Genomic DNA, 26832 nt, shown 5'->3' on the forward strand with positions numbered 1-26832 from the left:
TACACTTCAGACAATGATTGTGTTCATTTTGTTCATACCAATCATCTTTTTTAAATGTGTGTTAAAAGCAAGACGTTCCTTGGCTGCCACAATGCAATCATGTACGAGGCATCATCCAGCAATCACAAGCTTACCACCAGCGCTGGTTGTTAACTCCTGCAGAGACATCCGTTTCCATAGGAGCGATCCCTGATAGTGGCCACGGTTACATGATGTTTTTTAATTCGGAATTAATTATTCCGAATTAAATAATTCAGATTTAAACTATTTTCCTTCGAGTTTACGTGGAAATAGTAATTCCGAATTGAGGTTTACATGGAAAACACGTTTGATCGGCTTTATCCAATTCCGCTTACGGTCTGGGGGTTGGGAAGGTTCTGATTGGATAGGAGGGCGGACATCTTTACGTAGTTACGTCTACCGGAAAAAAACAAACTTACTCGATTAGCAACAACACGGAGGACCACATTATTAGCATCCTTTTTGGATTCGTTTTGATTTTATTTTTGAAGCACCAGCACGACAACATCATGTCGATGATTTTCTTTCGTGTGCTGAGGAGGAGGAAGATAGAGTGCCGGAGATTTATTATTAAATAAATCGTCTCTGCTCTTGACCACGTGCGTGCTGCCATCTTGAAACTTTGTTTCAAAAACAAGCCCAGTGCGGAATATAAGCGTCAGACGGGCAAGGGAACAAGCAGCGCAGAAAGACCGGAATTAATTTAAAGCAGAATGAGTGTATACATGATCGCAGAATTATTCTATTCGGATTTAAAATCAGAATAAACCAGCCACTTACTTCAGAATTAAGTTTAATTCGGAATGGCCATTTTCATTCGGAATTAGGTGCTTACATGGTCATTTTTAATCATTTTAAATCAGATTTAATTTTAACTCTGAATTAAAGAGGAATTAAACTTCCCATGTAAACGCACTGAATGAGGTCTCTCCAATTATCAATACGACGTAGTCCTCTGCAGCTGAGAGCTTTGACAATATTGAGAAATGTGTTTTTCTCTTCCTTTTCTTCTGTTTTTCTAACGTGTGCCAGGTCTGGACTTGGACACGCAGATTATGGATGCACCTAATACCACGTCTCCATAGACAGTGACGAAAACAAGATGAAGTCAGTCAAGGCTTTCGTGCACACGAAGCAAACACACATTCATTGGGGAACAGGGCTGGGGGGAGGGGCTGGAAGGGACTTGTTCATTCAACTCTGTTTTAAAATTAAATGGAAACGGCCTTTTATGTTTAACTTTATCAGTTGTTGTTTAACTTGTAAAGACCCATAATTGCATTCCTCAGTTAGAGAGGCTTTGGCCAGCAAACAGAGGAGTTTGACAAGGAAATATTAAAAGTGCTCATTGGAAAAACCTTAAACCTCCTTAGAGGCTCTATCGGCAGGAATGCAAAGGTAATATTAATGTTTCTCAGCAAACATGCCAACTGAGGACCAGAGAATCAGAAATGTAGCGTTGTTTTTCTTACAGTTTATCTGAGCATTGCAGGGTCTGGGCTCTGAGTCAACGTTGTGGGATGTTCACTCCTTGGAAGATTCTTAACTGAGTTAAATGTTTTCCAGTTCTGAACAATCTGATGGACTTAAATTGCTTGGACATTGCTTTATAACTGTTTCTAGACAGATGGGCAATAATAACTGCTTCTGTATCGGCCTTTTCTTTTTAAAAGCTGTGGTGTAGAAGGGGGTGGTCCGCTTCACTCACCTTAATAAAACTAATTAAAAAAATCATAACTTTTATTTTTACGTTCCAATTTGTTCCAAAGTATTTTCTAAATTATTACGACATCCAAAAGCAAACAAAAAAGTCTTCCATGGCAACAAAAACTTAAATAACGTGGTCAAAAAACTGTAGAAAACCACCACCCTCGTAACCAAACATTTCGGTTTTCCATGCGCTGCTGCGCAATCACCTGACCCATATATCCTCCTGACACACACAACACGCCCTCCGGAGACAAAAAAACAAAAAACAATAGTATAAACATTCTTAGCAAAATCATAAGCAGAATAAACACTATAAAACTAAGACTAAAACTAAAAAAAATATACAAAAGTAATAACTTCAACTTAACGGCTGCAACATACCAGCCCCTAATTATAATACTCAATTACCAATTATCCAACAATTAGCAGAAGCCGTTATTACACAGTAACGAAACATTTCCCTTTTTTTTTTTTTAAACATTTCATAGAAATTCTCAGTCCAGTATAGACTTAATAGCAAAAGTCCGTAAGGCTCAAAAAACTAGCAAGCCCAAAAGCTTACTAGCATAAAAAGTCCATTTAAAAAAAACAAAAAAGCAAACATGTGAAAAATGTTCAAGTTCTTCACACTGCCGCGTGGCAGTGTCGCAATGTCTTGAGTGTGCATGTGTGTGTGTGTGCGGGGGCCATGTCATCAGTGTAAGTGTAGAGCCGGGGCAGACTCCAGAACAGGGAACTGTGGAGGCCTCACTTTGCCTCCAACAAGAGACACAGCTTGGTGACAGGTCACTCCAGAACTGATGTCTTAGTCCGGAGACGAACACAGTGAACATGTCCTCTGGCGTCTGTCATTGTCTCCGTGATGAGATCCTTGCTGATGTCTTACCGCATTGGCTTTGTGTTAACATACACCTGCTCCAGACCAGCAAACTGCCAGAAAGTTTGCTTTAATTGAAGTGTTTACAATTCACACTGATCAAGTTGATCAAGATCAACGTACACTTTTATTTCATTGATGTTGTTTTTACTCTTTCACATGACCACACGTGGTTATGAAGCCACTGAGAGGCTCAGTTCTGAACCAAATAGTGAGAGAGTCTGTGTTATCGTCAGGGTGATACTTTAAAAGCAGCATAATTCGGCAGGTCTGTCTGATAGGATTTGAATATGGAAAAAACCCTAAAGCTTATCTGAAATGTTGTTACAACCAAACCTATATTTAAATAAGGACATGTGTGCCACAGCACCGGCCATGGCTTCATGGCGGTGTTTCTGTTGTAATGCGAGAGGAAACGTAAACACCAAGCCTGCTGCGACGGATCCACAGCGTGACGGTTTCGAGGTGAGCTTTGCATCCGTTTAAAGCGCTATTACTCCACAGCCTTGCTTTATTTAAACATCGTGGCTTTGCGGGGAGTGTCCTCTGCAGCCTCCGCTTTCACCGCCAGTCACTCAAACAGGCAGTTATTATTACAGACAACTTGTTGAAAGATAAAAGCTGTCGCTCAATCAGGACAACGCCGGAGATCATCGGCTTCTAAGTTTAGGCACAACGTAAGGATTTAGAGACGTACAGGACAACATGAGAGCTGGACGGATCCTAGAGATGAAGATGATCACAGCCTGAGTGTCTGGATATGCATACCTGGTTGAATTTATGAGCATGTGTGTGCATACAGCTTGACACCAGTCAACACATCCATCACATCAACAATCAACACCTCTCCTTTTATTTACTCATATTGTCATGTTGCATATAAAATCATTTGCGCTGACAAAGCAAAGAAGGCAACGTTACAATAGCAATGATATGAGACTTTATCAGGCGTGGGTGTTGGTTTGGGCCTCCCCGATCTGAACCCGAGTGGTGCTCTGTTGTTGGACTTCTGTGCTAATCACAGTTTTAACAGTCCATAACAAACACCATGTTCGAGTACAAGGGTGTCCATCAGTGCACGTGGCACCAGGACACCCTAGACCGGAGCTCAATGATCGACTTTGTTGTCGTCTCATCTGACCTTCGGTCGTATGTCTTGGAGCTGTCAACTGATCACCACCTGTTGGTGAGTTGGATGCGCTGGCGGAGGAGGAAATTGGACAGACCGGGCAGTTGGGAACGTCTGGCTGAGCCCTCTGTTAGGGAAGTCTTCAACTCCCATCTCAGAGAGAACTTCTCTCAGATACCGGGGGAGGCTGGGGACATTGAGTCCGAGTGGACCATGTTCTCTGCCTCCATTGTCGATGCGGCAGCTTGAAGTTGTGGTCACAAGGTCTCTGCTGCCTGTCGTGTTGACAATCCCAGAACTCGGTGGTGGGCACGGATGTAAGTGATGCCGTCAGACTGAAGAAGGAGTCCTACCAGGCTATGTTGGCCTGTGAGAATCCTGACGCAGTAGAGAGGTACCGGCAGGCCAAGCAAGCCGCTGAAGTCCGGTGAAGCCATGGAGGACGACTTACAGTCAGCCTCAAAGAAATTCTGGCAAACCGTTCGGCGACTCAGAAAGGGGAAGCGGTACTCCAACACCATTTACAGTGCAAGTGGGGAACTGATGACCTTCACTGGGGACATCGTCGGACAGTGGAAGGGAATACTTCGAGGATCTCCTCAATCCGACTGACATGCCTTCCATTGAGGAAGAAGAGAGTGTGGACTCGTCCATCACCCAAGCCGAGGTCACTGAGGTAGTTCGTAAGCTCCTCGGTGGCAAGGCACCGGGGGTGGATGAGATCTGCCCTGAGTGCCTCAAGTCTCTGGATGTCATAAGGCTGTCTTGGTTGACATACCTCTGCAACATTGCATGGAAGAAGGGGATAGGGTGCCGCTGGAGTAGCAAACCGGGGTGGTGGTCCCTCTTTAAAAAGGGGGACCGGAGAGTGTGTTTCAACTATAGGGGGATCACACTTCTCAGCCTCCCCGGGAAAGTCTAATCGAGGGTACTGGAGAGGAGAATACGGCCGATAGTCGAACCTCGGATTCAAGAGAAACAATGCAGTTTTCATCCTGGTCGTGGAACACTGGACCAGCTCTATACCCTCTGCAGGGTGCTTGAGGTTTCATGGGAGTTTTCCCAACCAATCCACATGTGTTTTGTGGATCTAGAGAAGACATTTGACCGTGTCCCTCGTGCCATTTTGTAGGGTGTGCTCAGTGAGTGTGGAGTCCGGGGCCCTCTGTTAAGGGCTGTCCGGTCTACATGATCGGAGCAGGAGTTTGGTTTACATTGCTGGCAGTAAGTCAGACTTGTTCCCAGTGCATGTTGGACTCCAACAGGGCTGCCCTTTGTCACCGGTTCTGTTCATAATTTTTATTCACATCACACAAACAAACAGCATAAGAACATCCAAATTATTAGTTAAGCAACATCTTTTGATTCAGTATAAGTAACAATTATAGAACGTTGAAATAGAAATCCCTTAAACAAGCAGCTGCTGAGACTGATTGTCTGACATGCTGGAAATGGAAACATAGTTGGTTATGACTCTTGTTGAATGTACTTTTTTCTTTCTTTTTCTGTATTAGTCAGTTCAGTTCAGTTCGATTTACCGGTCAATTTAGGCTCCTACCCTCACCTATGGTCATGAACTTAATTACCGAAAGGGCAAGATCCCGGATACAAGCAGTTGAAATGAGTTTCCTCCGCAGGGTGGCTGGACGCTCCCTTAGAGATAGGGTGAGAAGTTCGGTCACCCGGGAGGAGCTCGGAGTCGAGCCGCTACTCCTTCACATTGAGAGGAGTCAGCTGAGGTGGCTTGGGCATCTGTACCGGATGCGTCCTGGACGCCTCCCTAGGGAGGTGTTCCAGGCATGTCCCTCCTCCCTAGGGAGGTGTTCCAGGCATGTCCCTCCTCCCTAGGGAGGTGTTCCAGGCATGTCCCTCCTCCCTAGGGAGGTGTTCCAGGCATGTCCCAAAGGGGGGAGACCCCGGGGATGACACAGGACACGCTGGAGAGACTATGTCTCTCGGCTGGCCTGGGAACGTCTCGGACTCCCCTCGGAAGAGCGGGAGGAAGTGTCTGGGGTGAAAGAAGTCTGGGCATCTCTGCTAAGACTGCTGCCCCCGCGACCCGGTAAAGGATGAGCAGAAGAAAATGGATAGATGGATGGATGGATGGATGGATAGTTAATAGTTAATTAATCAGAAGGATACTGAAGAAATATTTCCCAAAAATGTTCCGAAAATAAGCAGAAGAAGATTTGGCTTCTTTAAAGTCATCCATGACATGCTGGGATGCCTGCTACAAGACAAATCGTATTTCTGTTCCTTTGTGAGCTTCTCTTTATCTGGATGTTGGTAAAACAATCCTGTTAGAGGATGGCTGAACTGGACAAAAGTGAAGCATGCCTGTTTTTATCCATTATGTTTTTATTTGTAGAAATCCTTTGAACTACTTGATCAAATGTTGGAGGAAAATCTGAAAATGTGCTGACGGTCAAGCTGAAGAATCTTTTCAAACAAATTTGAGGTGCAGGGGATTTAGTTATATTTATTTGGCACATTGCTGATTCTCTTTCAATATTACAGACTATTTACAATAATATCATTAATTTCAAAACCCTGAAGAGCAGCTGGTGCAGTGATGGTAAACAATAACAGTGATAAAGCTCTTTAATGTCTAACTTAGTTAATCCTGTGAGGCCAGTCTGGACTGGAGAGGAGAAAAAGGACTGTGACTGGTACCGTACCCTCATGTTATCAGCGTCAGTGGAAAAAACAAAGTGGAAGAAACCACCATAGCGGCGCTATCGCAGTAATGGAAGCTGAGCATCTAGAAGCCGCCAGCTGTCCCTTAAGAAAGCTTCCAGGAAGGGTGGCCTTATCTAGAAATTAACAATCTAGCTTTCAAAAGCAGCTCTCTGTGAAATGTTTATCTCACAGAACAAATGGGACAAAACATTGCATTAACCGTTGTGCAGGCTTTCAGCCACGAGGCCGTCGCAGTACGGGTTCCCTGCCACATGTTGCAGATGGGGTCCCATCAAAGCTTTCCCAAAAACATAAATCCAGACCGAAGAAGACGGTAAACACTTACAGAGAGTGGGATCCTGAGGTGAGGCCATGCTCGGATGTGTTGACCCGTCAGACACTAGGACGCTACTGGATGTCACTCTTTTGGACAGAGGCACAGGCGCAACTTCCTGGTCAGAGAGAGAGAAAGAGAGAGAAACAGAGAGAGAGAGGGAGAGAGCGCTATCAGGGGAAGCACCTGTGCTCTTTAACAGGGAGTTGGCAAGTCAACAAAACCAGCCGGGTCTGCACACACGCACAGAAAAACAGAGGATACGCTCACCAACATGCAGAGTTTAAACATGAAAAAAGGTTGTTGCTGTCACACAACTTATGTGCACACATGACCAGATACACACACACACACACACACACACACGCACACACACACGGTCGAGTGGAAGGTGAAATGACCTTGAATGCAACGTGAGCGTGAGGCACAGACTGGAAAGTAAACAGCACGAGGCGGAATTTTCATAAAGGCCCACTGGCTCTAACTGCAAGTGTTATTATGTGCTTTTATTGATAAAAAGGTACAACCGCAGTAAACGGCGTGTCCTTGTTTTTCCTCCACAACCGTTTTGTCAAAACTTGGAAGTCAGCCGGTGCAGCACAGCAATTTAGTTGAAAATCATCCCCACGAGGAACAAACGCACCTGTGTGAGGCTTTGCAAATGTATGCGTGTGTGCTCTTGATTTGCAAAGCAAATGTACGAGGCGTACTACAGGGCCAAGAAACAAAACGACTTCTACTGGGCTGCTCATTATCCGCCGTGCTGCTTTTATTGTTGTTGTTTTGGATTTGGATACAGGGAGAAGAAGCGGAAATGACGGGAATTGCGTCATTATGTTCTCATGCGTCGCTGGTTTGATCCAGATATCCCGGGTGCAGGTGTTGCAGGTGTAGCAGTAACGTTAGCTTCAGCTGCCGTCGGAGGATCGTTAGCTGCAAAGGCTTCTAGTTTACCCGCTGCACGTGTGGCCGGAGTTTGCGAGTTAACAGCGGATTTAGCTTGCTTTGGCATGCTCAGACAAAGTGTTCAGATTTATTTTACCGGTGTAAGTAGGGTTGCCACCTTTCAGAAATAGAAATAAGGGACGCCCTGATTTCAGCAGCGCAGGAGCCAAAAAAAAGCCCCAAAACTTCTAAACTGAATAAAAATGTGTTTATTTTATATGAAAAAACAAAATGCTTTGATTTAAAGTTTAAAGTGCTTTAATAGCATTGAACTTGCATGTAGAGACAGACAACCATACTAGCAACTGAAATATCCTCCTATGCTACGTATGTCCACATCAGCCCAGATGTAGAATATAGTTACAGGTGAAGAATATGGTGTAAAAGTTAATTTATTTCAATAATTCAACTAGAATATGGTGTAAAGGTTAATTTATTTCAATAATTCAACTAGAATATGGTGTAAAAGTTAATTTATTTCAATAATTCAACTAGAATATGGTGTAAAAGTTAACTTATTTCAATAATTCAACTAGAATATGGTGTAAAAGTTAACTTATTTCAATAATTCAACTAGAATATGGTGTAAAAATTAATGAAAATACGGGACAAATCGCGTCCCATATTAGTTCAATACGGGACGCAACATTTTTTTCTCAAATAAAAGGACAATTCCGTATTTTACGGGACGGGTGGCAACCCTAGCAGGAATTATGTCATTATGTTCTCATACGTTAGCTTCAGCTGCTGTCGGAGGATTGTTAGCTGCGAAGGCTTCTAGTTTACCCGCTGCACGTGTGGCCGGAATTTGCAAGTTAACAACGGATTTAGCTTGCTTTGGCATGCTCATCTCTGAGACAAAGTGTTCAGATTGATTTTACCGGTGTAAGTTATGTCGAAATTCAAGACAAAACATTGTTCAAAAAGGAAGGTAACAGAAAGTGAACCGGGAGCCTTCGCTTGGGGCGTCCTCTCCCTACATGTCACAACCGGAAGTCCAGATATCCCAAATGATTACAATTACCAAGTATACAGGGATAACCCTGTTTGCTCACACATGGAAACGGATCATTCCGAATGTTTCAGTAACCGGAATATTGACCTTAATCTGAATTTTGACTGCAATGTAAACGTAGTCAGTGCTTTTACAAGAAACATCTGGGCAACTGTGAACGGAGTGGCATGCTGCATGCTCCTGCTCTGCACACAGTAAACCCACATTGCACACGGGGAGATAGCGTGAACCCGTCAGGTTCGCTCTCCGCTCCCCTACCGACGGCGTCACGACTGCAGCAAAGAACGCAGCTTTGCACTCAAAAAATCCCATTTAGCAAATCCCTGAAGGAAATGCATCGTCATCTGCATGGCCTGCGACAACGCTGTGCACACTAACACACAACGACAAACCATGGATGTAAACATAATCTCCCTATTTGTGTCAGCGCCAGTCACTCTCTAGCCGCCGCGGCTCTCACGCCGAATGAAGCTCAAGCAGTGGAGCAGAGCTCTGCAGGATTCTGTGTTTGATGGTTGACATTAAACTCAGTAGTTTATCTGGAGCGGGTTTTCTTTCGCTCGGTGATGATTGACTGCACGAGCAGCGAGGCTGCTTCAAAGGCCAGCGTGTGAGGAATGTCTTTACGTGCCTCTCAGGTGGTTTGAGCTCATTACGGCTCGATACAGTACAAGAGAGAATGTCGCTGAAAGAACGATTAGGAGGATTCAGACATTTATCCTTTTTTCTGTCTGATGGGTTTGTTTACTTTGCGAGGAGTGAATTATCTGCTCACGAGTCTGAAGCTGTCTGAAGAACTTTTTCCATTAAGTTGACAAACTGAGTCACAGAACGTACGGTAGGATACTAGATAGTAATATATTCATGGTTTGGTTTTTTTTCTCCGTGTTGTGTGGAGATTGTTGAGCTTTAGCAGCCAACCCCCTGTGGTCAGTCAATGAACTGCAGTTTTTCTTATTCCCGAGAGGCGTTTGGTTTAGGCCTGTGTTGAAAAAATCGATTTTCCGATTCTAAATCGATTCTCAGATTAATTCCTAAAAATCGATTCGTATGTGTAAAGATCGATTATTTTTTTCATCATTACATTACAACTTTTGGTATTTTTTTGTTTATGCCCAAAAAAGGAATGTTTTGTTGTACGCAAGAACAACTGGTGCCATGTTTTTGCCTTTAAATATGTTTAAAGGTATGAAAACATTAAAGTTTTCAGTTATAATTGCAGAAATTGTCTATATTGCATTACTTTATATACTGTCTTGGGGTTACATTTGCATAAAATGGTGAAAACCAAATTCTCAAATATTAAAAACCGAAATAGACCAAAAATGGAAAAAATTTAAACAGAATGTGGAAAAATTTTCATTCGTCTTCTGTTTGCTGCCCTGGATCTGTTTGATAATTCTGACCCACACAATGTTTCTGAAAGTGTCAGTGTTTGACATTTCCCCCAGTTTGTGTTTCTGTTTTGCCCCACCTGTTTTCAATCTGCCCTGATTGTTCACACCTGTGTCTCATTACCCCCTTGTGTATATCTGGTCTTGTCTTTCCCTGGCTCCTTGTGGTTCCGTACTGTTTCATTTCCTCCATGTGTCCTGCCAAGTTTTCGTTTTTTTGATCCAGTGTTTTTTGTTAATCCTGCTCTGCAGCGTTTTTTGTTCTTGCCTTTTTTTTTTTTAAATAAACCTTTTTTGCTGAACTCCTGCCTCTTGCTCTCCTGCATCTGGGTCCTCATCCAACCACCCCGTGACTGAAAGCAGTTCTATCAGCATTCTGGGAGGTGATTGGTCCTTACAGCATCATTAGCTGCCAATACGTGCTGTTGAATCTCAATATTATACTAGTATTAATATGTTGCATAACTACAGTCATATAATTCATTCAACAGCTCAAAAAACAGTTTTAATAACACTAACCCCAATCAATATCGGAATCGAATCGGATCGCATCAAATCTTGATAATCGATTCTGAATCTTAAGAATCGGAATCAATTCTTGACATTTGAATCGATTCCCAGCCCTATTTGTGACCGGCAGCCAATCAGGCCAAGATACCAGTAGGCTTTTCCTACTACAACAGGTATGGCCGTGATGACAGGCCCGAACAGAGCTCTGCTGCTCCTCATTTCAGCTCCAACAGCACTCATTATGGATGTCATTATCACGATGTTTGGACAGATTTGATGAGAATGAATGTAAAGTAATATTAATTAGCATCATATCTTTGCTTAAAGTCAGTGAAGCCGAAATATCTAGGACAAATATTCCATCTGTCTTTCATATTTACATGATGTAAGTTATTTACCATCCTTTCCCCATACTTGCTTATTGCTATTCATGGTCACAGAGAGCTACTAGCCCAGCTCTCCTCAGGCAGGGGTATTCCCTGGACAGGTTGCCAATCCATCACAGGGACACAAAAATGACTATACACATTCACATACTGGAGAAAACACACACAAGCACGGGGAAAATTTAAAACTCCACAAGGGACAGACCAAGGAACATTCTTAGAAATATATAAAACTCCAGCAGCCTTGACTGAATGCTTATAGGTTCCCATGGCAACACATGACAAAGGCTGCAGGTTTTGCCACAGTTATTATAAAGCTTCTTTTTCTGTATTTCCTCAAATGTATCTTCTACTTTCCTGAGAATCAGTGGTGCAGCAACCTCTTAAAAGATATTGGAAGAATATATATTAATATTGAAAATAGTCCCAAAACATTATTGTAAAAGTACACCATTTAAATAATAGTATGAGATCTCTCTTCTCTCAGATAAATTGCTTTGGATAAAAGCGTCTGCGAAATGACAGTAGTAGTAGTAGTAGTAGTAGTAGTAGTAGTAGTAGTAGTAGTAGATCAACACTATTGGTGTTTTAGTTCACCATTTATGTTTCGTTTTTATGTCTACATGCTACGTTTATTCTATAGAGGGAATGCGCATGACGTCACAGATGCGACTTCACAGCGGGTTTCGCCCACTGAGTGGCAGAAAGACTGAGTGGCAGAAAGACTGAGTGGCAGAAAGACTGAGTGGCAGAAAGACTGAGTGGCAGAAAGACTGAGTGGCAGCGTAAACTTTCAGTTTGAGCAACTGGAAAACATCTCAAATGGGAAAGAGCTGTTGTGCGATCGACTGTACTCATAGATTTATCAAGAAATTGGAGTTATCGTTTTACAGACTGCCGAAAAATAAGCTAAAGAGAGACAAATGGATCGCTGCAATTCACAGAAACAACTGGATTCCAGGCACCGAAACGTGGATTTGCGGTTCCCATTTTGTATCAGGTAATGTTGGATTTTTGGGTAGCTAACGTTAAACAGTCAAATCATAAAGTTCCGTGTCCTCATCACTTTAATTTCGCCAACAAATCCTGCCTTGAAGTCGGACCAAGCGTCAAGACTTTTGTATGCCTTCAAGCTTTGCTTCGTGTATTTCCCCGTGTAGAAATTAAGTACATATAAATATCAGGAAACTGGATTCGTGGCCAAATATTAATGTCCATGGACCACTGGTTCTTTGGGTAACTGTACGGGTCACTGTCAAGTCCAACTGCCTTTAATTTAAGCCGATAATCCTCTGTTATCCTGACTTTTCCACAGTTTCCCCTACTAGTGGCAGCCATTTTTTGCTGATGTTTTGCCACTCAGTGCGAGTAAGGGGGCATGGTCCAGTGGGGAAGTGACGTCAATGCATACCCTCTATATCAGTCATTGATAAAGCCTGGTAATTTGACCAAAAAAAAAAAAATTACAGAAAAATCAATCTGAATTTGCTTCCTGAGAAAATCACTAAAATGTATTGGAAAAAGTACAATACTTCCTCTACACGGTTTAATGGGGAACTCTTGGGCTTCTGAGCATGTCCTGTGTTCAGTGTTTGTTGCTTTGATCAGGGCAGAGCCATAGATACTGTTTTATCCGGCTGTGTCCAAACTAATGCCTACTCTTTATAGTGCAATACTCCGCAGTCACCATGTAAGGGGGTTCTGTCCAGGTGGAATGAACAGTCAGAGCATTATTTTCATCCTTGTTTATTGTGTTGTTGCTGTTGAACAGTTAAACATTCAGCAATGTAGTGGCTGCTGATTGTACATCACTTTTCATAATGTTTTGACAGATCTATGGTGTGCATTATAGTAGTGTTTATAAGGTCTGCACAGTCTGATAATGACACAGCCATTTGAAACAGGTGCATTAAGGAAGGGAAACGTCTAAAACATCTATCTATCTATCTATCTATCTATCTATCTATCTATCTATCTATCTATCTATCTAGGGAAATCCTGCTGAAGGAGGGTTTCTCACAACGTTTTGATTAGTTCAGAAGTCACGGCTCTAAAAGGAAAGTAATGCATAATTAAGTCATCATCACCAGTTACTTAGATATACATTTTCATAAGCCGAATTGAGAGTTTTTTTTCTTTTTAACTAATGATCAGACTAAACATAACTGCCAGAGACCGCAGGATCTCTTTGTGATGTATCCCAAGACTAAAATAAAATCAGATGAAATCCTTTTTATCTGATCTACTTGCATGATGAGAGCTCGGTGGCATTGAGGTCATTCATCCTACAGCAAAACAGATTTAGTGCGTTGCAGGCATGCATTATTAAAATGTGGCCACAATTTAGTTATCAAACCGCAATGCAATAGTAACTCATGGCCATGACTTATTTAAAGCATCCCTTCACATTACTAGCCCATGGCCATTCAATAACCTTTCTACCACCAAAGTCACAAGAAATGTTCTCTCTTATCAGGAATTTAATAATGAATATTGCAATAAGACCTCCAATCTCAAATCAAACTGAATAGGAGAGTCTGTCTTCTGTCCTGCAAGATAACAAGATATCATATTTACATCTTCTAGACTGGTGCAATTTTATTTCATCCGATGGATTTTGCAACAGAAATAAGCACATGAGAGTAGAGACTACCTTCTTTCAGGTCAAAAATTAAACTAATCAGGGCTCGATAAAAGAAATGGGGTCAATAAAACCTAAGCTGAACAACAGCACATGACATGTTACACCTTGACATTATTCATTTACCAAGCAAGAAGCCAAAATACTGAAGGACCAAGAACACCAATAATACTTCCAAAGAAAATCAGCAAATCTGGACACTTTTATAAAAGTGGGGGCTGCGGATCTGGGTGTCAGCAGGCATCTACCAGACATCCACACAGACAGGTGGAAGCAGCAGTGGGATGATCAAGGGGGGCTGCAGGTCAGCATGCAGCTCCTGAAGCTCTAGTCTTGTCCTGCAGCTGCAGCTATGACTACTGGCCCTAACACACTAGAGTTACTCTAACTAGAGGTTTACTAAACACTAACTAGAGGTTTACTAACACTAACTAGAGATTTACCAACACTAACTAGAGATTTACCAACACTAACTAGAGGTTTACTAACACTAACTAGAGATTTACCAACACTAACTAGAGATTTACCAACACTAACTAGAGGTTTACTAACACTAACTAGAGATTTACCAACACTAACTAGAGATTTACCAACACTAACTAGAGGTTTACTAACACTAACTAGAGGTTTAATAAACACTAACTAGAGGTTTACTAACACTAACTAGGGGTTTACCAACACTAACTAGAGGTTTACTAACACTAACTAGGGGTTTACTAACACTAACTAGAGGTTTACTAAACACTAACTAGAGGTTTACTAAACACTAACTAGAGGTTTACTAAACACTAACTATAGGCTTTACAAAACAGAAAGGTTTTAAGTTTGGTTTTAAAGGTTGTGGTGGTGTCAGCCTCCTTAACCCAGATTGGAAGTTGGTTCCATAGTAACGGTTCCTGGAAGCAGAAAACCCGCCCTCAAAAACTACATTTGGATACTCTAGGAACTACGAGTAAACCTGCACTCTGAAAACAGAGAGCTCTATTAAGATAAGATAAGAAAACCTTTATTTGTCCTGCAATGGGGAAACCCCAGTTTGCATAACATACAGAAATTCCAGATTAAGAGATATGATTAACAGCGTTCAATGTGGAGTGTAACAGCAGCAGGAAGTAAAGACCTTCTATATCTTTCCTTCACACATCAAGGGAGAGGCAGTCTGTCACTGGAGACTCCTTAGTTCTCCTCTTATTTTGCACTTTAATGTTGACAATGTTAAATTCAAACATTATTAAATAGTGCTTGGCTAAGAAGGAGTTTACAGGCGACACTAACAGATTATCAGGTTCTACACTGTAGGCCAAGATGATATCGAGGGTATGATTAAAACAGAGCGTTCGTTTGTTTAAATTTTATGAGATGCCCAATGATTCTTGAAGAAAATTAAAAGCTATTTTAAAATTATCGCTGTCAACATCCATATGAATGTTAAAGTCAACCACTAGGATGACTTTATCTGTACTGATCAATAAACCAGATAGGAAATCTGAAAATTTAGACAGAAACTCTAGATAAGCACCAGCAGGGGGCCGGTACACTACCACTAACAAAACTGGCTTCTCTGATTTCTCCAGAAAACTCCAGGAGTTTTAGACTAAGTGTGAAGATTTCGAACGTATTATAATCGTATTTACGTTTAGATTTTATTTGAAAACTGGAGTTATAGATCGATTATAGATCCTTCGCCTCGGCCCGTGTTTCGAGGAATATGATGATTAAAGTAGCTGGGCGGAGTTGATTCATTTAAACTAACATACTCTTCATCCTGTAGCCACGTTTCTGATAAACAGAAAATATCACTCCTGGTCTCGGTAATTAGATTGTTTACTGATTGAGACTTGGAGCCTAATGTTCGTATATTTAGTAGTCCGCATCTAACGTTTCGGTCTTTAATTGACACTAAAATTATTTTAATTACCGCCTCTATCACGTCGTCCTTGGTAAACTTTTGGAGGGTGGGGAATCGACACCAATTCTATTTTCCTTGGCACCTTGTTTGAATCACCAATTACATAATGTATTCATATATTTTTATTGGCGGTAGTCCTCGAGAAGCAGCAGAGAAGCATTTAACCGTGGATTCACACCAAAAGTGCCACAGGCGTCATAGGCGTCCAGTTGCCATTCATTGTCTATGAAAGCGCTGCGAGAGGCGTCGGAGGCCACAGAGGCGTTGGAGGCATCCAGAGCATCAATTTGAAGTTGAAAAAAAATCGCAACTTTATGCAAATGAGTTGCGGCAACGCCAAGGCAGCGTCCAATCACAGACCGGGATTCCCGAAGCAAGAAGCCTCAATGCAGATTGTACTTTCATGTACACACAAACGTACACTCATTCACATGCATACATGAACATAGCTGTGCACTAACAAACTTATTTTATCAGGAGTTAATCTATTTCATCCAGCAAACTGACATTTTTGCTGATTTGACTGCAGTTTTTACATGAACTGAATGTTTTCACCTGAACTACTCATGTGAAACACGTAACTGATGGTTGAGGGGCTGTATGGTCTGTTGATCCAGGACCAACCTTGTTAAGGAGCATCAAACTCACTCTTATCTATGCAGAAATAACGCCAAAATATGAAGAAGGCTTCCCAAAGTTTGATCAATGTAGAAATAGGAAACTGAAGATGTACACGCTATATATACAGTAGATATGTGTAGGCTATATGCACCAAGTTCCCTCCAGTTCTGCAGCGCAGCTTGAAAGCCCCGCCCATTGCAGGCGTCAGCAGACTTTGGCAAGCAGCGCGATGCAGGCGTCCCGAGCCTCCACAGGCGATTTTTGACGCTATCAGTGTGAATCCAGGGTAAAACTGCAGCACTGCATCCACCTGCCAATCAAACAGCTGCCAATCTTCCCAGGAGCAGCACGCCATCAAGTGTGTTCCGAATCCAGTCATTGCAATGCTCAGAGGAAAAAAAAAATGTTTTAATGTCATATAGTTGCCTCTGTCAAGATGTGGACTGTAGCTTGGTAAGCTAATTTCATTGTCATTGAGTGACATGGTGCATCATAATGATATTTAGATTGTTAGAAGAAATCACAGGACAAGAGTCCACTGGGTGTTTTTTTGTCGATAACAGAAACGGGAGACTGCACTAACTGAAAGTAATAAAGAATATTCCTTCAAATGAAATTGAAGCTGTACGAACAAGCTGGATACAGTAGTATGGTTTAAGTTGGCATCAAAACATCAGGAATAGTTAGTAATAGTATTGGGCAGATGAAACCACATTTGAGATGTTTGGCCATTAAAATAACAGCAAACACGCAGAGGAGGAGTGAAGAGTTGGGCTTGTTTAATGCTGTTGTGGGACCTCATGAGAGTTTGGGGATAAAAGCCAATTACCAATTATTATTAATTTTCATCTATTTATCTTTTAATATCTTGATACATAAATTGAAAGATATTGTACTTTCTTTTGCACTGTTCACCCAGTCTGACCTGAATAATTGACCAAATAATGATAAACTGACGTGTAGTATTTTGGGATTAAAAGGGTTAATTGCTTTTACAGAAATGGGTTTAAATGCTTGTTTGTCCATCTTTCAGCTTGCCGGGCGTGGACCTCTCGAGACTAGAAGCAAAATTTGAGTTGATACTAAATAAGTTGGAAATGGGCCTTGAGTTATGTAACCAGCATAATGAATGTTTTGGAATTCATTCCTCTCAGAGGAGACGGGAATCAAATTCTAAGGCAATCAACAACCCTGAAAAGATTTACAGCATTTTTACCTTCTACTCTAAAAAAAAAAACCCAATGAGCCACTTCATGGTCGGTGCCGCTGAAGCCCCCGATAAATAAACATTTTACAAAACCAAATGAAAGTAACCTGTGCAAAATTTGTTGACTCTTAAAAACATCAAATCAAAAACATCTCTTTCGGCCCTCTGCGGGCGGCTGGTGGTCTGGGTTGGGGTTTCTTCCTTGTCTGTTTCTGGTCTCTCGGGTGGCCGGGTTCCACCCTCCCTCCTCCACTATAGTTACAGTTCAGGTAGAGCATCGTTTTGACTTTACACACACACAGTTACACAGACATACACACCTGCTCACTCACCTACATACTCACTCCGCAGTTTTGGGTGATAGCTAATCGCAGTGTCCTAGTTTTGATTCAGTCTCAGGGACCTGAAATGGTTGCTGTTTGTGTCTCTGCTTGTTCTCGTGTCTGTTTGTTTTTTCTCTTACAGATCTCAAAGGCTTGTGTGCTCGTTGTGCGTTTCCCTGTGTTTTTCGCGTTTCAGACTAGCAGCAGATGTCACATATATATCACATATATATCATATATATATATTAGAGCTGGGTATCATCACTAACCTCTCGATACGATACGATTCCGATACACTAGGTCTCAAGTCGATACGATTTCCGATACGATTCGATATCGATATTGTAGTTACAATACCAATTTGGCTTTGGCAATGGAATGGAAATCTGGCCGGAATAACGTGATCCTTCCACGCGCTACGTCCGGCTGGAGAAGCCCCACCCTGTCTGGTGAAAAGAAGCGGCCTGCTCACTCCTCAGGTTAAGGAGGAGACCTGAGCTCAGTGCAGGGCCTCCCGGGGTTGGTAGAGGGAGCAATGCCCAGGACTGTCTTAGGTAGGAGCACTGGGTGATAAAATGGGGAACAAAATCGGGATTCAAAATTTTTTTTTTTAAATATATAGGCTATATAAAAAAAAAGATTAAATAAAAAAAAAATTAAAATAAAAAAAAAAAATATATATATATATATATATATATATAATATATATATATATATATTTTTTTTATATATATATCTATATATATATATATATATATATATATCTATATATATATATTTTTTTTTTTTTTTTTTTTTTTAATCGATAATTGGATTTATGTATCAATAATCGTTCCTACACGTGTATATCGATAAAATATTGATATTTTTAACCCACCCCTAATATACTGTATATATTAATTAAATAAATATATATGATATATAAAAATATATATGATATATATTATATATTAAAAATGCAAAAAAAACAAAAAAACATCAAATTATTGCAGCATCACATGGCACTAATAACAAGTGTGCTCTAGCTTTGAGTCGCTGCCATATGTCCTCCATCGGCACTCGCTGCCACAGCCGGAGCAGGAAGGGAGGATGGGCGAGCGGGGGCAGCGGGTGGGGGAGGGGTGCCCCTGTGTATTTCCAACGGAGTGACAGCAGAGTCAGTTAATAAGGGACAGTGGTTGGTGAAATGTGTCTAAACATCGCTAGAAGGCCTGTCGCTAGAGATAATCCCTGCAGAAAAAAAAGAGAAAAAAAATCACTGGATCCTCTCAAAAGAAGCTGCTCCCGCTAATGAAATCAGAGCTGGCCATCTGGGATTGTTTCATGTGTGACAGACGCCTACAAAGGGGACGGCGAGACCATGATGGTGAAACCATGGTAACTGGTAATAGCAGCACATGTGACATCCTTCACCTTCGCATTGGTGCCCATTAGAAGAAGATATCACCTGTTTGACAGGCCGGACTGTAGAACCGGCCCAGCGTCACATGTGCAGACGCTTTTCAACACTTTCCCCTGACTGTGTGAACTGTTGACATCTATCTGCTAACAAGCCGTGCCCCTAGCAAGGCTTTAATGACACATTGTGGTGTACGGAGGGTCTCCACGGAGAGCGGCCTGCTCCTCTCTCTTCTCAAATGTTCTCCGCCTGTCTTCCAATTCACTCCTTTATTTGCAAAAAACGTCACTTTTAATAAGTCAGCGAGACAAGAGTTGGAGTTAAAGGTTTTATTTTAAATAAGCTGAGAGAGAGACAGAAGGCCAATACTTGTTATTAGGAGGGCTGTCAAACGATTCATTTTTTTAATCACGAATAATCGCATGTTGTCCATAGTTAAATCACGATTAATCGCACATTTATTCACACTTTTTTTGCTGTTCTAAATTACTTTAAGGTATTTTTTATGTTTTTAATACTGTTAACAACATGAGAAAGGGCAAATATGCTGCTTTATGCCAATGTTTATTCAACTTTCCACAAAAAAAAAGCTTTTGACCTGAATGTAACATTCCTTCATAAATACAGCTATTTTGGTTTATATTTATTAAATGACACATATAATTTACAACTAGATAACAAAAAATGCAGGATATTAATTTTGATCACTTACTTTGCAAAAAAATGTATACTTTTATTTTGGAAGAACGATTCCCCGCCATCTTATAAGACTCTCATAGATCAACTCACAGCATTTCTACCATTAGAAAAACTAACATTGGAAAAATATAACCGTGGCCATCTTTTTCAAGAATTTTGGTTCCCATTATTCTCTGGTTTAGAGAACTTAATCGTACGCTGATTGCTGTTTTATTGCTGTAATTTACTTTATGTATCTTATGTATTTGTAGGTATTCGAGTTTTGATGCCCATACTGTTACTTACTGATGATATTTTCCATGTTGTTATTCATTCACTTTTTTTTTCTCCAGTTTATTTATTTATTTCGTGTGTATGTTTGTGTGCTTTTTTTTTTTTGTAAGACCTACCGTCATTAAGGATGTATCTGATTGCCTTTCTTTTGTGAAATAAAAAGATATTAAGAATTTTTTTTTTTTTAATAAATACAAACACAATGTAGTCCCCAACTTTACTCTTGTAAAGACTAACTTAAGATTCCTTGTTTTTTTTAAGCAGCTCAGTGTAAAACAATGAACCATATGCATCACAAACATTGTACAAGAAGTGCATTGGTCAGTTAAATTTTCCATGTCTAACGTCATATGGAGGAAAATAAAAGGCTCAAAAAATATCCCCTTCTCCTAAGTGCGATCAAAACAGGGTGATACAAAAAATAAATTGTCCAGGCGCCTTTTTTTGCAGCTTCAGACTGGGGGGGTTGTGTGTTTAGCTTACAAATGGTATTTGAGACTTGACGTACTTCGATGGTAATTCATTTCAAATAGACAGTACATGCAAATAACTTTAGTCTCGTCCAACAAACCATCTGGCATCTTTTTGAAAGTGAACGTGCCGTTCAAAAGTCCCTTTTCATTCTTCATCTTTCCTCGCTTTTCAAAAAAGTTCACGCAGTAGTCCACCATACTTTTCCTCAAGCTACGGGTGCCGTTGACTGCCAGAAATTATATAATATGCGTTTTTTTTTATCCTGTGCATTAATCGTACGTCCTTGACGAGTGAAACTGACAGTTTTACATTTACATTTCATGATTCAGCAACACAAAATCATTAATTAAATGTGTAATTAATTAATTAAATGCAGTTTTACATTTCATGATTCAGCAACACGAAATCATTAATTAAAGTTGTCATTAATTAATTAAATGCTGAAATAATAAATATATATTTTTACTTCAAATGAATTGTATTTTAATTAATTAATGACATATTTCATTCTAATTTTAATTAATTAATGACACATTTAATTAATTAATGATATATTTAATTCCCATTTTAATTAATTAATGATGTATTTATTTATTTAATTTTGGCACAAAAAATCCTCCATAATTAGGTGCATCTGGAGGTAAAAATAAATCTGAAATGATTAGAATGAGATTGTTATTTAATGAGAAGAAAACAAACATCATTCATGTTGATGATCCGGTGATACTGAAAAATTACATTTTTCATCATTTGTGAATCGTACACTGAAAGGAACATGACAGAGTCAAACCATTCTATTATTAAGGAGTGTTAACGTCCATTAGGGAATAAGATGACGTGAGTTGGAAAGGAATATTATTTTGAAGAAAAATACCCATAGGTGCCATGAACTCTCCACTGACCAGACATGGATATTTCTACAAACACTCCTTTATATTCATTTTTTAACACAAATTCAAATTTGAAAACGATCTTGGTTTCTCTGTAGGGACAGTGGCCAAACTATCACTGAAGTGGGACAATATTCTCTTCTGCCCATCAGAGGATAAAATTGCTCCTTTGTCCACTGTGCCAACATTAATTGGCACTTTGCTGCAAACATAAAGTTCACTCAAACTCCAAATTGTTCCAGTTCACGCTGTTTTGGTCCCACACCAAAATTTATGAACCGTAAAGGTTGTTTTAACAAACTACGCTTCCATTATTTCTATTACACTTTACACATTTATTGTCATCAGATTAGGATTTTATCCTTGAACAATTACAAATTCTTTTCTTTAGTTTTTTTGTGGAATTTTGACTTTTTTTAAGTGACATTATATCTTTGCATCTGCGACTTGATTCTCATGAAAAACTTCTTCTTGTAAAATTTTCAAAGAAATTGTACAAAATGTTGTGTTTATTTTCAAAAGTCAGGATTTCCAGGATTCAGAGCTATTTTTAAAAGTCCATAACCTGATATTCACAGTCAGCTTGTTCAGCCTTGCATTAGTTTTTAATAATTTTAACTATGAAAATGTCAACTATTAATATCAGACATAAAAATGTACGTGTTCTTCTGGATGGAGTGACGGTGAACCTGAACCAGATCAAATAAATATCAGTCACAGACAACGGTGGCGTCCGCTATGGATTTACTACAAGTCATTCGATGATGGTGAACCGAGGAATTAATTAAATGAAATTTTGTTTCAAATAAACTACATCAAACTCAGACTCCAGTTTCCTGAAGTTGAAAGACAGTTTCTTTTGATTGACAGCTGGAGGCTGACGTCACCTTCGCATCATAAGTGAGTCAGGAACGCAGAGCTGTTGTCCTTTGCACGCCTACGAAGATACTCCTCAGTTCTCAGCACCAACATGATTTCACGCAGGATTCTCACCATATCACTGCAACAGTCATGATAATCTCTCTGCAGAGCCTCAACGTTTCAAAGCCATGACACAAAGTCCATGGAAGTAGGAACACATTTCTGGAAATTGACTGTGATTTTTGGCTTGCCGAAGTAAGAGCTGCTCTGTCTCTCTATGGAGTATTAGGGCCAGGCAGGAGAAAAATAAAAAAATATTTTAGAGGAGGATTTTTTTTTCATTATGCACTTCGGTGAAAAAGTCAAAATGTCGAGAAAAAAGTTGAATTGTCGAGATTAATGTTGAAATACAATTTCAAGAAAAAAGTCAAAATGTTGAGAAAAAAGTCCAAATTTGATGACGATATTGATTTGAAACACATATCACACATATACAGTTGCATAACTTCAGAAACGTACCCTTAACGTTCCACTCCAAAGATGTTAAGTTAGTTAGTTAGTTAGTTAGTTACGGCTGCTGCTGCATAGCTGTCAGTCGCTCTCCTAACTGGATTTGATGGGCCAGAGGAGACATTTCGATTTTTTCCTCGAAATTGTATTTCAACTTTATTCTCGAAATTTCGACTTTTTTCTCGAAATTTTGACTTTTTTCTCGAAATTGTATTTTAACTTTATTCTCGAAATTTTGACTTTTTTCTCGAATTTTTTTTTTTTTTTTCTCGAAATTTTGTTTTTTTTCTCGAAATTTCGACTTTTTTCTCGAAATTGTATTTTAAGTTTATTCTCGAAATTTCGACTTTTTTCTCGAAATTGTATTTCAACTTTATTCTCGAAATTTCAACTTTTTTCTCGAAATTTCAACTTTTTTCTCAAAATTTCAACTTTTTTCTCAAAATTTCAACTTTTTTCTCAAAATTTCAACTTTTTTCTCGAAATTGTATTTCAACTTTATTCTCAAAATTTCAACTTTTTTCTCGAAATTTCGACTTTTTTCTCGACATTTCGACTTTTTGCTCGAAGTGCACTATAAAAAAAATCTTCCCCTCTCAAATATTTTTTCTCCTGCCTGGCCCTAATACTCTTCCGTAGTCTCTCTGTTTCTGACGCGTTGCACTGAAACAACTCAGTAGCTTCTCTAAGTGCAGCTCTAACTGGAGTTGGTGAAGCTCCAGCAGCTAATTTAATCAATGAGGTCCCCTGGTTCCAAACCATGCCACATCTGAGTGGAGGTTGCTCACCTCAAATGGATGTACTCCTTAAAAGATTTTTAAGATCTTACTTTAACCACTCACTCCTCCCATCCTTGGCTTTTGCTCTCTCATTTCCTTTCCTTGCTTTCTACTTTTCCACCTCTAATCGTCTTCTCTGTACTCATTTTTCAACCTTGCTTTTTTTGGTGGTTGCTTTGTCGTAAATGACTACAGGGACCTGTCAGGACGAGGAGGGGGACGCGTATGACTCACTGTTTGGCTGGTTCGGTTTCAGTTACTAAATGAGTTTGTTAAAACATGGCACACAAGTGGATCCTTGTATGAGGGAGCGGGCAGAGCGTATGCACGCTCTCCCTCTAACGCCTGCACAGCTCCTGGGGGTGGAAGATGCCTCGTGACATGGACGTGGTTGCTCCCCAACACGACTCCCGAGACTGCACTATGTTAGGATTTTATGAAATTGTTTAAGAGTTTGAAGGGTTTTTCTATAAGATTCTACACTGGTGGTTTTTCTGTATTTGCAGAGTCTCCTGTTCAAGAGTTTAGCTATAGTTCAACTATTTTCTCTATTTACAGGGTCAACTCCTGTTTTATGACTAGGCTGTTGAAATAGTTCAGATATTTACTCTTCGTTAGGTGAAGACAATGAAGAGAAACAGATATTTTAACACTGATGGGTCTGATTCGATATCTGGGTTGACATCTTAAGTAGGAAGCAATAAACAGGGACATGCGGCTGTAGGTCTGATATGTTTGGCAGATAGGGTTGCCACCTTTCAGAAATAGAAATAAGGGACGCCCTGATTTCAGCAGCGCAGGAGCCAAAAAAAAAGCCCCAAAACTTCTAAACTGAATAAAAATTTGTTTATTTTATATGAAAAAACTAAATGCTTTGATTTAAAGTTTAAAGTGCTTTAATAGCATTGAACTTGCATGACTGTACAGACAGACAAACATACTAGCAACTGAAATATCCTCCTATGCTCTGTATGTCCACATCAGCCAAGATGTATAATATAGCTACAGGTGAAGGTCGGAAAATTAGAATATGGTGTAAAACTTAATTTATTTCAATAATTCAACTAGAATATGGTGTAAAAGTTAATTTATTTCAATAATTCAACTAGAATATGGTGTAAAAGTTAACTTATTTCAATAATTCAACTAGAATATGGTGTAAAAGTTAATTTATTTCAATAATTCAACTAGAATATGGTGTAAAAGTTAACTTATTTCAATAATTCAACTAGAATATGGTGTAAAAGTTAATTTATTTCAATAATTCAACTAGAATATGGTGTAAAAGTTATTTATTTCAATAATTCAACTAGAATATGGTGTAAAAGTTAACTTATTTCAATAATTCAACTAGAATATGGTGTAAAAGTTAATTTATTTCAATAATTCAACTAGAATATGTTGTAAAAGTTAATTTATTTCAATAATTCAACTAGAATATGGTGTAAAAGTTAATGAAAATACGGTACAAATCGCGTCCCGTATTAGTTCAATACGGGACGCAACATTTTTTTCTCAAATAAAGGACAATTCCGTATTTTACGGGACGGGTGGCAACCCTATTGGCAGATGGGGTTTACGTACAAAGAACACCTCCCTTTTTAGTATAAATACTACTGGGTCCATGACCACCGTGTGCATTTCTCTCCTACCTTCGTGGTTTGAGAGAAGTGTATGATATAATAAAAGCTTGTATTAACTTTTATTCTATTTCACTGGTTTTCTTATGGTGCACCAGACAAACGAACACGCAGGATCTTTCAACTACATGAAGGAAACCTCTGGTTCTGATGGAGCAAACGGTCCCCTGAACATGTCATATTCTCCCCAGCAAGTCAGATCACTGACCTTCATGGACACTGGCCTTCAGTTTTCTGTTTGCTTTTGTTCGATTTCTTGCTGCCGTATTGCAGCAAGCACAGAAGGAAAAAACATACACAGCACTCACAGTCAATAGATCAAAGTGCAAGCTGTGAGTGCTGCTCTGAGGTCAGTGCAGTGAAAGACTGAAGAGGCACATGTGGTAGATAAGAATTTAAAACAAATTTAAGGATCATTTCATTTTTCAGAAAACATAATTTCATTGCTTTTCAGAGATATCATAAAACATAAGTTCTTTGTTATTTCGGCTAAGTTGCCCCGCGGTTATTAATGTAAAGAATATACATTCAAGTGAAACAAGGTGAATTGAGTACTTTTATATTCTTTAAGTTTCGTGCTAACTCCGTCACCGTGTAAGGCTAAGCTAGATGCTACTATTGTCTCACCATAGCGTCTGACTGTTGTTGCACCATTTTCATGTCTGTAAAGTGCTTAGAAACAGTATTTCATCTGAGAGATTGTCTGTATGGTGCTTAAAAACGTTATTTCATTACAGTAATAAGTTAGTTCATGTGTCAACTAAAATATATGAGTTAAAAAAGATACATATATTTCATTTAAGTTACAATTCATGTGGTACATTGGTTAAAAATATAGGGCACGAGCACTGACAGTGTGAAGGCCCTATTGTATCTGTAGGAATTGTTCTCGTTTTTCTTCCAACGAAATGAGGGCCTTTTTCCCCCCCTAAACGTGCCCCAAAAGTCACCAAATTTTGCACGCAAAAAAAAACAAAATTGATATTTAATGGTTTGCTTTAATGGGCGTGGCCTAATGGCTCAACAGCGCCCCCTAGAAAACTTTGTGCCTCAAGCCCCACATTACGGTTTAACGTACATGCACGAAAATCGGTACACACCTGTATCATGTCGCAACTTAAAGAAAAGTCTCTTGGCCGAAACCGAACAGGATGTCGGCCGTTTTAAATTAATTGTGTAATTTTGGCGCAATTTATGCCAATTCTTCGGCCATTTCTTCGCCGGAACCGTAACGTGCACCCAGGTGTTTTATACATCAAAATGTGCGTCTCCATCCTGCGACGATGCGCATTACTTTTCTCAGTCAAAAGCGTTACTGCGGCGACGATAGACGCCAAAAAGCGTGCCCCCCCCCCCTTCATCTGATTGGTCCATATTTGATAGTTCCTACTTTCTGCCATAACTTTTGAATGGTTTGACATAAAGAGTCATGGGTGGTTTCATCGGACTCGGTTTTCAGTCCTCGACCTTTATTGGTGGAAATTGCACGCGCGAGAGCCCGTTCATCGCTGCTTGCAGCTTTAATTTAGTTGTTGAAACTGTAGTCCTGAGACTGAGTATGTTCATACAGAGAATATGTGTGATTCTGGTTGTACTTTGTATATTT

General features: G+C 39.9%; 1 protein-coding gene across 1 annotated transcript in view; it reads right to left on the minus strand.

Moving 5' to 3' along the window:
- The window catches only part of xirp2a (xin actin binding repeat containing 2a), a 118847-nt gene that overhangs the window by 55705 nt on the left and 36310 nt on the right, over window positions 1-26832 (minus strand). Inside the window, exon 2 of the mRNA XM_061716163.1 lies at window positions 6763-6868. Coding sequence (XP_061572147.1) covers window positions 6763-6868 — 106 coding nt within the window. The remainder of the gene's footprint in view (window positions 1-6762; window positions 6869-26832) is intronic.

Source organism: Cololabis saira, chromosome 24, assembly GCF_033807715.1.
Source record: "Cololabis saira isolate AMF1-May2022 chromosome 24, fColSai1.1, whole genome shotgun sequence".
Classification (NCBI taxonomy): domain Eukaryota; kingdom Metazoa; phylum Chordata; class Actinopteri; order Beloniformes; family Belonidae; genus Cololabis; species Cololabis saira.